This window comes from Musa acuminata, chromosome BXJ1-8 (genome assembly GCF_036884655.1).
Source record: "Musa acuminata AAA Group cultivar baxijiao chromosome BXJ1-8, Cavendish_Baxijiao_AAA, whole genome shotgun sequence".
NCBI lineage: Eukaryota > Viridiplantae > Streptophyta > Magnoliopsida > Zingiberales > Musaceae > Musa > Musa acuminata.
In genome coordinates this window covers 6,530,203-6,543,665 of record NC_088334.1, presented here as the reverse complement: position 1 = coordinate 6,543,665, position 13,463 = coordinate 6,530,203, and the positions used below count along the sequence as shown (strand labels likewise).

The following is a 13,463-nucleotide window of genomic DNA, read 5'->3' as shown; positions in this document are numbered from 1 at the left end:
TATTTATCCTCACTCCCATCGGAGACCTATGAAGAATTTATAAATTAATCAAATCTTAAATTTCAAAATAAGTCATTTCCATATTAAGATTTTTCATCCTCTAAAAATATTGTCCGAGTCCAAAATACTTGTTAGAGCCCTACAAATTTTATCTATATTTTTTATTATAGTTAATATTGTATCTTGATTCTGACTATATCACTTCAAGCTTATCTTTTTGAAGCTGATCTATCAACCCATTTATGATCTTGAATTAACACTTTCAAGATTTATTCTTGTTAATTTCACGAGACATGAGATCATCGATGAGAGAGAGTGAGAGAGCTAGGGAGAGAAAGAATAGAAGGAGCGTGGCAGAGAGAGAAAGAGAGAGAGAGAGGGGAAAGAAAGAATATAAGGGCGGCCGACAAAAAGAGAGAGAGAGAGAGAATGGAAGGGGAACGGGTTATTGGCGCGTTAATTAGTTACGGCGGATCACGTCCTGTGTCATCCGGTCAAACCTCGACATGCACGCGCCAACAGACACCACCGCGATGTCAGCGGACCAGACCGTCGCCCTGCATCAAGATTCGCGCAATGCATCCACCCAACATGACGTGGCTCCAGGTCACGCGGCTTCCAGCTCCGCACAATACACGCATCTACGGATAAGATCCGGTGTCGCAAGGGAGGTGGGTGTCGGAGACACGCAACCGTCCTGCTGCTTTCCTCATGGCCTTTAAAGCGCCCCCGGACTCTCCTCCGCACCTGTGCTTCACCGGTTTCACGATACCTAAAGCACGTCGGTTTCGTGGTCCGACTGGGTTAACGATGGCTCTCAAGGCCGTCCACGTGACCGACGTCCCCAACCTCGACCAGGTCCCGGTGAACCCCTCCATCCCCAGGGCCGCGAGAGGGTTCGTGTTGGTGGGGCACCGTGGGAAGGGGATGAACGCGCTGGGTTCGACGGACCGGAGAATGAGGGCGGTGAAGGAGAACTCCCTCCTCTCCTTCAACCGCGCCGCCCTCTTCCCCATCGACTTCGTCGAGTTCGACGTCCAGGTACAATTAGTCACCCCCCTTCTCCCCTCTCTCCCTCCCCGCCGTTACTTCGACCGGTAGCTCCTCCGTCATCGGCATCGTGGCACGCGGCTCGTGGAACCGAACCGGCGATTAATCGCCATGTGGGGCCGCCGATTTATTTTTTTCTTGGTCTTCTTTATATCTTCGACTCCTCCGTCGATTTCTCGACGGCAATGCAGTGGAAATATAGATTTGGCGTCGATGGGTTAGCAGATTTCTCTCTCGATTCATATATATAGATTTTAGCACTCCGATTTTTAGGTACTGATTTATGCGTTCTTTTTTTTTTTGGGGTTTTCTTCGAAAATAGAAAGGAATAGTGTGGGTGAGGATGAGACTACTGTAGAAGAGAACCATGAAGTGTCATTTTTTGTAGGTGACCAAAGACGACGTCCCCATCATCTTCCATGACGACAAAATCCTCACCGAAGATGCTGTATGTATCTTCTTTCATGTCTGTCTTCCTTGCTTTAAATCATTGTTATATCTTCTTCCGGCTATGGATCAATGCAGGGTAAGATCTTGGAGAAGCACGTCACGGATCTTTACCTGGAAGAATTCCTTTCGTACGGGCCTCAGAGAGAGCCCGGCAAGGTCTGCTTCTTGAACGAGATCCGACAGCGATGAGTTCGCTCTTGCATCAATGTAAATGGCATGTAATTGATGTCGTTCCAGGTGGGGAAATCGTTGCTCAGAAGGACCAAGGACGGGAGGGTTTTGAGCTGGAAGGTGGAGGACGACGACTCCCTCTGCACATTGCAGGAAGCGTTCGAGAAAGTTGACTCTCGTTTGGGCTTCAACATCGAGCTCAAATTCGTTGACCACGCGGTGTACCAGCTGGAAGATCTTACTCACGCTCTTGAGGCCGTCTTGAAGGTCTGCTCTAATTAACCTGTCCAAATGGGTTGGATCAGCAACGTAACGTGTTCTTGACTTGGCTGCTGCTCATCAGGTTGTGCACAAGCACGCAAACTGCAGGCCCATCATCTTCTCCACCTTCCAACCTGATGCAGCACCGCTGCTGAGGAAACTTCAATCGGCTCACCCTGTAACTATTATTCTACTGCATTCAACAACAGGTTTAGGATGGAAAACATAGCTCATGTTTCTAACAAACCAGGTCTTCTTTCTCACCAATGGAGGCACTGAAACATTTGATGATGTGAGAAGGAACTCACTGGATGAGGCCATCAAGCTGTGCCTGGAAGGTGGCCTGCAAGGCATCGTCTCAGAAGTGAGAGGAGTGTTCAGAACCCCATCGACAGTGTCAAGAATCAAAGAATCCAACCTTTCCCTGCTAACTTATGGCCAGCTGAAGTATGCTCGGTGATTCATTCCTTGGTTTAAGATTGCTGATCTGAACTTGATCCTTAACCCTGTCTCATTTTTGCTGCAGCAATGTTCCTGAAGCCGTCTACTTGCAGCATCTAATGGGAATCGATGGTGTGATCGTCGATCTCGTCGACGAGATAACAGAGGCCGTTTCGGATCTTACCAAACCAGCTTCAGCTCATGAAGGAGGTGAAAGCTTATCCGGTTCGCTAGAACAGAGACAAAGACCCAACTTCTCGCAGCAGGAGCTCTCGTTCCTGCTCAAGCTTATACCTGAGCTGGTGCAGCATTAATGGAGTCACAATAGGAAATTGTATTAGAAATTATCCACACAAATGAAACAATGGAGATGAAAAGCTCCAAGAAAAAGAGTCCTCATTGCACTGCTCTCCAACTGCGACGATTTGGTGTCACAATTCATCATCCATTTTTGGTGTCTTTAATGCCCTAAAATATATCTTTAATTCACAAGAAAAAGATGAGAAACGAATGAATGATATTAAAATATATCGAATCGGATGAAGGCATGTATCTTAAGCCCATCAGCAAGATGAAGGCAGATTCAACCTGAACTTGGAACACATTTCAAGCCAATCTCAAATTTGAGTTGCGAGAACTCAGTCGACGCCAGAAGTCTTTATCTTTCAATTGGTGGCGTACGGTGTACACTCCAATATTAAGAGATGATATAGGAAATTAGATTAAAAGAAACAAAAAAAAGATAAATTAATTGTGTTGTCGAATACATAAACACAAATATCTTTGGCCATCAAAATGTACTAAAAATAATACATAAAAGGTTTTTTTATATATGGGCAAATTCCTAAAAAAACTCTCTTTTTTAGCTTTTCTCAATAAGTTTCCTCATTTTCATAATTCTCTAATAGCACCATTTTTTCTCTATTATTTTTTCTCCAATAGCTTTTCTCAATTTTCTCAATTTATTATTTTATTATTTTTTCTCTTTTTTTTAACCATTTTTACTACATATTTTATTACTACCTTATTATTTTACTACATATTTATTATTTTATAATTCTCTTTTTTTCTATTAATCAATCCAATTATAATATTTTAAATAATACTAAAAAATCATAATGCAGTACAAAAACACAATGCTACAATATTATTTTCCTTGTATTTGTTGAAAATATTATTTTTATATTATGATAATATATTTTTGAGAGATATATATATATATATATATATATATATATATATATATATATATATATATACCATTTCCAGTATATTATTCCCATCAAGATCGTCAGCGGCGGCGTACTCTTTCCTCGTTACGTTACGTAACCGTCGCCGTCCCCAATCTCTTCGCTCCTTTTCCTCCTCTTCTCACTTCACGCCGCCTTCGATTTCGAGGTACTCTTTGTCCTCTGCTCCACTCTTGATTCCCTACGCTCATAGCTGTGTCCGTTCATCTCTTTTACCTTTTATTTTGGTGCCGACTCCAAAGTCGAAGAGCCAAGGGACTGAGATCTTATAGCCCTTCGTGGATTTCTTGTCCGTACTAATCTCCCCCTTCTTGTTTCTTAAGACTGATCGCATTGCATATCCAAAGCAAAGGTGGTCTCTTGTTGTGCCTTTGGGCGTCTATTACGATGAATCGGAAATGATTTTTCTTTCTCGGTCCTTCGATTGATAGGAAGATGTGAGGGATCGCGCGGCGGAAGGTCGGATATGGACTCCTTGTTATGTCGATTCATGTGTCTCCTCTTTTGTTTTTGGTTGTTGGATTGGAGACATGACTCTCTTTTCTCACTTTAAAAATATGGTTTTTTTTTGTTTTTTGTATTTGTCTCTTTGAGAACCTTGGGCAGGCATTGCAGAAGGTTCTGCCTGCAGGATCGGTTTCGCAGAAGAAGCACACGACAGCAGCAAAAGAGGTAGTGTTTTATACTTAATTCTTTTATTTGCATTTTCAGCTTATCCGTCAGAAAGAGGTGGCGATGAACTACTGTGAAGTACTGACTTGTATTTTCTGTGGTTTCTAGCATTACCAATTTACGGTTTTCCATTGTGTTTAATACTCTTGTTCGTTTGGGTTCTATTATTATCTTTGGCTTTAATATGCAGAATTTTCACGTAAATATTGTTATGTCATTTACTTTTAGGCCAGTCTTTTAAAACCTGTTTTAATCTGACTATTAGATTAGATCGAATCTTCACTTCCTAAAGGGGCATATAACATTTGCTTAAACATTCTGTACAACCAGAACAAGTATGTATTTTTGTTAGCTTAGATCACAGATAACTACAAAATCTCGGTGCTATGCTGTTTATTATTTATTAATCTTTGTCCTTGCTTTTGAACAGCATTTATGGAAGAACACAGAACCTTATCTTATCCATCTCTTTCTCACAGATGACGGTGCGTGAAGCGCTTAACTCTGCGCTTGATGAGGAGATGTCAGCAGACCACAGTTTTCTTGATGGGTGAAGAGGTAAAACAATGAAAATGGTTGTTGAGAATTTTGGTTTCTTGTGTTTCTTTTCTTGTTCTAACAAATCATTTACCTTGTTAGGTTGGAGAGTACCAGGGTGCCTATAAGGTTGGACTGTAGCTTTGCATTTGGGAGTTTCTCCATCTTTTATTAACTATCCTGCACATGTTTTTGTTTCAACAAAGTGATGTCACTACCTCATCAATTGTCTATGATTGTAGATATCCAAGGGTCTTCTCGAGAAATATGGTCCTGATAGAGTACTCGATACTCCAATTACAGAGGTTTGCATAATGCATTTATTTTCTCCTTTTCAATGTACGTTTATTGCTTTATATTACCTCTTAATGTAGACACCTCTATTCTTAATCTAAATTGTATTTTCTGGTTGCAAGTTAGACATCTCTATTCTTAATGTAGACATCTCTATTCTTAATCTAAATATATCCATCTCATATATTTATCCGTGTTTGTAGGCTGGATTTGCAGGGATTGGTGTTGGTGCAGCTTACTACGGTCTTCGGCCTGTTGTAAAATTTATGATATTTAACTTCTCTATGCAGGTTAGAGTTGCTATTTCATATTCTACACAGTTGACTGTTTGTCAGTGATTCATTCCTGTCACATTATTGTTGAAATCATGGTAAGAATGGTCTGAACAAAGGTGTCCAAGTTACACTGTATCAAGAGTTAGGTTATCACTTGGCTGATCAACTGGGAAAAGATTTTTCTAAATGATGAATGCTGATCAAAATGGCCATGGTTCTTATCTAATCTATCTAGGCTTAATAGGGAAGTCTAATTCAACTTTATGTGGATGAGTTGACATATGTTGTAATCTTCATAGTTGAGTAATATATAGATATAAATGTTGCAGAAAAGGTTCTCAGTATTTACATGCATGTGTACGTTCGTGGTTGAGTTTTCCTTGATGACCATAACAAATCACTATGATGGATTGAGTTAATTTTTCACTTAGTTTCACATAGCAAATAAATATATGACTAAGTTTCAAAATTTGGGAAAAATGGAGACTCAAGAAAAATTGAAATAGTTTTATTGTCACTGGTTATCAAAATTGCACTGCATGGTTGCAGATATCACTAACAAATATCTCAAAACTTACAACCATGAGAAACTATGAGGAGGGTCATATGGGTACTTTGCTAATGATACAATTGTTGTTGTGTGGTTTGCATATAATATGCTCAATTAAATTTTATCGAAAGGTTGTTATGTTTTATGCCTATCTTTGGTGATGCTAAGGATATATTGCTTGGTGTTGGATGGATAACAATTAATTTACTATTTCCTATTCTGTTGTTTCTGTTGCATGATAAAATTCTTTCCATAAACTTCAAAATTTGGCAATGTATGTGTAGTCAACTGAACATTGAACCTTGGAGTTGAGGACTGGTGAATTGAGTATTATTTAGCAACCAAATGTGTATGACAGACATATTCTGAAGTGGAATATATTTGGCTTTTACATGCTGCTATAGTTTTAACGTTATAAATCTTTAAACTTGTGTTGGAGGCGATTGATCATATAATCAATTCTGCTGCAAAGTCCAACTGCATGTCAGTGGGCCAGATATCTGTACCTATTGTATTTAGAGGACCGAATGGTGCTAACGCTGGAGTTGATGTTCAACATTCACAGGTGTCTATGGAACTAGATTCTTGATTCTTCTACAATTTATCATTTCTGTTATTATTGTGCCATACATAGATAGAGCCATTGTTATACTGTTTCATATTAGCATCCGTCATTATGGTAACATAATCAGCTCGGTGTTATGTTCAAAAGGGGTAAAGCTATTAGAAATCAAATATGGACCTGTGAGATATAGCATATTATTTTGTAGTCTTTTTAGAGTCATCATTCCACTTTGCATTTTCAATTGCACCTAGGACCTCAATTACCAAAGTATTTGTTAATAATGATTATTCTGGTTTATGAAGACCTATTAAACGTTTGCTTATCTTTTTTATTTTCTTGGGTAGTTGAATTGTCTTTTTTAGCAAATAAACAAAAAAGGAAGACAAGTGGCTGAGAAGTTGTCACAACAAAGAAATTTTATTATTTGGCTGCATTAGTTCATTCACCCCTATACTTCTTCATGGTTTGAGAAGTGCTCAAACATATTGGTGCTGGGCTTGCATTTCTTACTGTTGCTGTATAAAGTTCGTTGGGTAGTATCTGATTAAGTATATATGTTCTGTAAATTCTTCAATCCTTCTCTTCTAGTTATTATAAAATGGAAGGTGCAAGGGTCAATACATAGTTCCTGTGTTAATGTAGCTGGACTTGCTGCTCAGTGACGTAGAATTTTCTTGCAATCCTTATTTGTTATGCCACAATTCTTCTGGAAGTCAGGTGTATGTGCATGACTTCACTTAACAGCAATGGCAATTAATATGCAATGTTGAGTGCTTACAATGGGAACCTTACAGTGCTATGCAGCATGGTATGCCCACGTTCCTGGTCTAAAGGTGTTTCAGTCCATATTCTGCTGAAGATGCTCGAGGGTTGCTAAAGGCTGATATCAGGGAGCCTGATCCAGATGTTTTCCTTGAAAATGAGCTTCTGTATGTAGCAGCCATCAAATTCTCAAATCATGTGATCTGTTAAAGCTTGATACTGAAAACATATTTGCATCTATATTTGGCTTTTCAGATACGGAGAGTCATTTCCTATTTCAGCCGAAGTACTTGATTCCAGTTTCTGCCTTCCAATAGGGAAGGCCGAGGTATGTTTTCTTGATGGTTACATGTATGCTAAAAATTCCATTCTATTTCAGTTAATTTCTGATTCACTTCCATTGACAGATCGAACGAGAAGGAAAATATGTAACAATAACATCATTTTCAAAGATGGTTGGGCATTCTCTGCAGGTGTGTAAAGAATCAAGATATTGGTCTGAATAAGTTGACTGATGGCGTAAATTTGGACTTATTGCTGCCCTCCTCCTTTCTGGCGTAAATTTGGGAATCACTGTATAGACTTTTCAGCATCTCAACCTTGGCTCTTAGGTCTCTTTCTATGTCTCCTCGCACCACTAATACTAATTGTCTCACCTCATCTAACCATAAGAAGAAATGCATCACTTTTATGCTAGTTTTCACAATCTTTACTGGATGCTTCTGTTTAAACATTCATCTACTTTCTTTGAATGCATATTCAGGTTGCAGAGATACTTTCAAAGGAAGGAATCAGTGCTGAGGTAGATGACATAGTGCGTGCAGTAAAGCGTGCATGCTATCGATCAATCCTGATGGCTGCGACAACTTAGTTCGGTAGACCCCCAACACTGAGAAAATAATCTCCATTCTTTTCATACACAATATGTGACAGAAGATCTGAACTTTTTGCTTCTGCTGAAAGGCTGAAACTACCAACAATGTATGTAGCCATTGTTGATACTGTTCAACAATGAAAAAGTTCAGATCCTTGGAGTTGTTTCCTATTTGATCCTAACTTTTGATGAGAACTCATCATATATATGTTTTTATTTTTCTTTAGTATTACCTGTCATCTTAAATGATTAAGGTATCTTGTAAGATTTTTTTGCATTATTTTAGCATCCAATTCTTTGTGAGTCGATTATGTAGAGTTGGCAATATGGGTTTGCTAGATGTAATAAAATGTGCAAGATGAATGCAGCATCCACTGCTCTTAAGGATATCAACACACTCTGAATGTAGCATTTATTAAGGTCTTTATGCATCTATGTGTGAAGAGAATACAGAGCAACGCTCGAGGGCCGAAACGTCATTTCCAGGCAGACGGGGTTCTGACACCCGAAGTGCCTGCCATCGGCGCGTCGTGCGCGGCCGTCGCTGTCGCCTCCCGTACGACGCCTGCGTACGTTCCTCTCGTCGCGACTCGGGTAACGATTGCACGACGTGGCACTTTCCTATACGGTTGCGAGCTGGCGGTGACTTAAGTCGGGTCATGAAGTGCTCCCCCGCGGAGAGGGATATTTCCGGACAAGCAAATCATCAGCTCCACGTACATAAAACCTCCACTTCACAGCAGCGTCTCACTCTCACTCGGTCTCTCCATGTCAGAGCCAAACAACAACAACAGCTACTACAACTTCCTCATGGTGCCGGCGGAGGCGGCCATAGCAAGGAACATGGTCGGGCCACCGCCGGCGGCAGAGGCCGTCCCTACCAGGACGTTTCCTTGCGCCTACTGCTCCCGACGCTTCAGCACTTCCCAGGCCCTCGGAGGTCACCAGAACGCCCACAAGAAGGAGCGCGCCGCCGCGGCACGCAAGCCCGCACCCGCCGCCGCCTCCTACACCATGTCCGACCTCACACAGCGCCCGTCTCCCCTGCCTGTGTTCCTCCAACCCGCCCTGTCAAGCCACGGCGGTGGCTTCGCCTACGTCTACGGCCTCGCACCACAACCTCCCGTCGCCACCACCCCGGCCTCCTCCAGCGCCCCTGAGGCCACCACCACCAGCACTGACCTCGACCTCTCTCTGCACCTGTAGAGTGAAACCTCACGATAACAGAGAACGAGATTGATAGGAGCACATATTTATAGAGCATGAGTAAGTTTTGAGGGTTATGGCTTCCTTTTCTTCCGCTCTTCTTCTCTAATAGCAAAATAGAAAGATGTCATTTAAATTCTCCGTGGTTACTTAATCCTAAAATCTTTCCAAAACATATCTCATGGATAGCATTAGTTTTTATTATCATTTTGTGTCATTTTCGATTGCCAAAGATATCTATTCTGGAAAAATGGAATGTTTTCCTCTGTTTTCAGGTAGTTTAAGAGTCTGATATATATGCTTCTAATAATTGAATTATAACACTTCTAAGTACCATCTGCTAACAATGTTTTGCCAAATCTTCATGAAATTTTTGATGCTTTTGAAAACTATGACATTTGTGTTTTAGATTAGAGAAATTATCTTCAAAATTTCAGCAAAACAAATACTCATCTAATTTTGTTCTCTTGAGAAAAATGAGTAGAAGATGGAAGAATTGATGCACTGCCTATTGTTGTCTCCTTTGGCATCACTGTTACTTGTAAGGCATACAGATGCTTCTTGGAGAGTCGAAGGGAGATGACAAATAAAGGAAGGAGGGGTATTTCTGGGCTTTCAAGTTCCCAAATCGTGTCCTCAATTCCACGTCAAGAACTCATCGAAGCTCTCTCTCTCTCTCTCTCTCTCTCTCTCTCTCGCTCTGTGTCAGAGCCAAACAGCCCAAGCTACCACGACTCCCTGAATTCGCCAAAGGAGCCGCACCAAGCTGGGAAGATGGAGGGGCCACCTCCGCCGCCGGAGGCCGCCCTGCGCTTACTGCTCCCGGCGGGGCCTCGGTGGCCACCGCAACTCCTGTCCACGGATAGCAAGCCTATGCATTCCGTTGCCTCCCATGCGGTAGCCGACCTCACTCTGCGAACGTCTTCCTCGCCTTTGTACTTCGATCCGGTGCTGTTGAGCCATGGCGAAGGCTTTGCCTACTTCTATAGCGGCCACTGCCGCAGCCACCGCGGACCTCGATTCCTCTCCTCTCTCTCTCCATCTATCCAATGGAATCAATCCCGTTGTTAACATGGAGAATGAGCAGAAGAGAAGTGAGTCAGCTGAGCGTCATAGTAAGGTTTAACGACTTCGCTACTGTCTACTGCTTCATCAATTCTTCTATTTTATATATATCATAGAATATTTTTTTACATAGAATCAATAATAATAATCATCAATTACTGTTTATTTCAAACATCCACTTTATTTTATTATTAATTTAAGCATCAAAAGAATCACATCAAAAATCTATAAACCTTAGTTTTTATATAGTTCGACACCTAAATCTCGAGAGATCTCTCGTAGCAATCCTAAGACAGATATTGCTCCCAAATTGAGTCATGACAAATGATATCTCACCTAATATTGGATATAGTGAGACGGTGGAATTACTATAAATAATATTAATCTAATAGTTGACACTATTTGAACTCATCTAATAGTTGACACTATTTGAACTCATCTTTGTCGGGATCTGTGTATCAAGAAACGATGAAGAGTGCATGTTTGTCAGATCATAATAGTTCCACAGTCGAGCAGCAACGATGCACTAAGATTCGAGAGTAATTCCAGAGCAGGATATTAAAGGTTTGCTGCTCTCAAACTCGACATGCTGTGGAAACAGCCACAACAAATCATACACTGGTTTAGATAAGAAGTATGGCTAAGTTTCCAGGTAATGAATGAGCTCTTGCATGATGGCTTGTTCTTCTTTTCTCACTCCACTCCAAGATTCTTTGATCGTCCACTTGCACGAGCAGACAAGTCCCATTGCCCTGAAACAACAGAGCAATCATGCATGCAGATGTGTATGACCTCGAGAAGGTGGAAGGAGGACAACACTAGATATCTATGCAGATGTGTTTGACCTGAGACAAGCAAGGCATCAATGCGGAGAGTTGTCCGCCATGGGGTGCTTCGTCGTCGAAGTCTCGTCGTTGAATCGGACTTGCTTGGAGTACAGAGTATTGCACATGTTCCATGTTTCCTGATCCCCAAAACCATCAACATCACACTATCTGTACTTGCTAATGGTAAACAGTGCGACAGTACAGGAAATGAAGTAGTTGCTGCTTGTAATTAACCTGCAGCTGTTGTTCCAGAAGACCACCACTGCATTCCTCATCCAAGTCATGGAGTGTCGGATTGAGCAATGCGAGCCTCATGGAGAGAAACTGCAGGGAGTGTGATGGAAGCTCAGTAGAAAGCTAGCATGGGAATGCATGCAACTGTGGGAGTACCTCAACTTGGTATTGCAAGGATCGCACGTAGTTTGTTATCTCATCCAACACCTGGGCCTTTCCTGTGATCTTGTCATCATGGACAACAAGCAAAGTTCTTGAAGAAGAAGAAGAAGAAGAAGAAGAAGAAGTATGTGCTTCATTTGGTGTAGTTAATGTTACCTTGTCACAGCCAGGGACAAGACTCTGCAAAAGCTTCATCCGCTGACTAATCTTCTCCCTTCTCACCTGATGAGCATTGGAAGAAGAAGGAGAGTGTTATAATCATAGGTAATAACATCTTGGGAGCTTGCTATGTCTTGACATGTTGAGACTTATAAATACTCTTTCTGCGATGCTGTGGCTGTCCGTTGCTTGGCCTCTTCTGGCTCTCACATGGATGTATCCTGTTGGGGGCTGTGGGATCATTTTTGCTTGCTCTTTCTTCTGTCTCCTACACTTTCTTTTCTTTGGGTCCTTTTGACAAAGAAGAACATGTTAGACGAACAACTACTAAGCACTCGTAGCTGACCATCGAACGATAACCTACTGCTACTTCCTTGGACTGATCAGAGCTCAAACTAATGACATCTCTGTTCTTTGTCTTCTCCAGATGACGCTCCATTTGTGGAACCCCTTCAGCGCTGGTGGAATCAACCACCAATGGGGAAGACAGATCCAAGTTAGCAGTGTCAAGGGAGCTTATTCTGCTCTCAAGGGCTTTGGCTCCGGTTGCTGCAGGAACCTCTGGAGGGGCATTTGCTGAGGGAAGGTAGCAAGACCACATCTCCCTCGGGATATTTGCAAGTAAAAATTGTGGCTGATGGTATGGAAAGGCTGCCATCTTATTGAAGAGCAGAAGAAGAGAAAGAAAGCAGAACTTTGTTTGGCAACACTCATGCAATGGTTGTTTGGTGAAGGGCCTTATTACATTCGTATAAATAGGAGCTCGAGAGAGAGGCGACAACAGAACGGCTCTCCTTACTAGTGTTGTTTGTATTTCCTCCCTCTCTCTCTCTCTCTCTCTCTCTCTCTCTCTCTCTCTCTCTCTCTATTGTAAGGTGGCTTTGTCAGTGTTGCAGAACACTGAAAGTGGGCTACTGAACACTGTTTAGTGTTATGAGTAGCCCTTCTTAACCCCCCACCAAAACCCCCCCCCCCCCCCCCCCCTCTCTCTCTCTCTCTCTCGCTCTCGATAACTCTTCTGCACAGCACCCAACTCTGCAAGCCCCAGACTAGCCTTTTAGAAAAGCCAATCAAGTGTAAGTGTTGAGCTCACCGCAGGACACATTCAAACTTAAATAGCACATCATTAGTTACATTATTGAAGCGCTAAATAGCACATCTAGATTTGAATAGATACACCCAAAGCTGACGAAATAGGTGCCTAATTTGGTTGTATATGCTACTTCAGGCCATCAACTTCATATTAGCAAGGAGTATATAATTAGTATTCCTCAACTGGAGCATGTATTATAGCTGTGGATTGCTGAGATGAGATATCTTCAGCTGGCGAGAACTAGAACAGTGTACAGATGAGGAGGAATTGTACAGTGAACTAATGTAGCTCACCTCCGAGACTGCATGCGAAGACATGATGATGGCAAAGCAACAATCATTCGGAATCATAGGGAAGCACAGAACCGTCTGCTGCACCTCAACGTGATTTAGCACAGAGCCAAATACGACAAGTGCAGAAACGATACACACTTTTGAGGCCATGAATCTTCTCAAGGAGCTTATAATTGCACGCCCTGTCATCATTGGATGCTCATGCACAGTACCAACAATTAAAACTTTGATACAATGATTAGGTTGCTCCATGCAACTCAAGATATTATCCC

The 13,463-nt window shown here is 41.7% G+C and overlaps 2 protein-coding genes and 1 pseudogene across 2 annotated transcripts; all 3 read left to right on the top strand.

The window, feature by feature from the left end:
- Positions 1-740: 740 nt before the first annotated feature.
- LOC135587286 (glycerophosphodiester phosphodiesterase GDPD1, chloroplastic-like) lies at positions 741-2,794 on the top strand. Its single transcript, XM_065078520.1, has 7 exons — positions 741-1,041; positions 1,439-1,498; positions 1,576-1,656; positions 1,738-1,938; positions 2,015-2,110; positions 2,183-2,379; positions 2,459-2,794. Exons 1-7 carry the CDS (start codon positions 811-813, stop codon positions 2,685-2,687), a joined length of 1,095 nt encoding a protein of 364 aa, XP_064934592.1. The 5' UTR covers positions 741-810; the 3' UTR covers positions 2,688-2,794.
- A 1,366-nt stretch (positions 2,795-4,160) lies between these two features.
- Positions 4,161-8,515, top strand: LOC135588991 (pyruvate dehydrogenase E1 component subunit beta-1, mitochondrial-like; annotated as a pseudogene).
- A 405-nt stretch (positions 8,516-8,920) lies between these two features.
- Positions 8,921-9,358, top strand: LOC103994277 (zinc finger protein KNUCKLES-like). The gene has a single exon (XM_009414605.2). The coding sequence runs from the start codon at positions 8,921-8,923 to the stop codon at positions 9,356-9,358; it is 438 nt and encodes a 145-aa protein (XP_009412880.2).
- Positions 9,359-13,463: the final 4,105 nt, after the last annotated feature.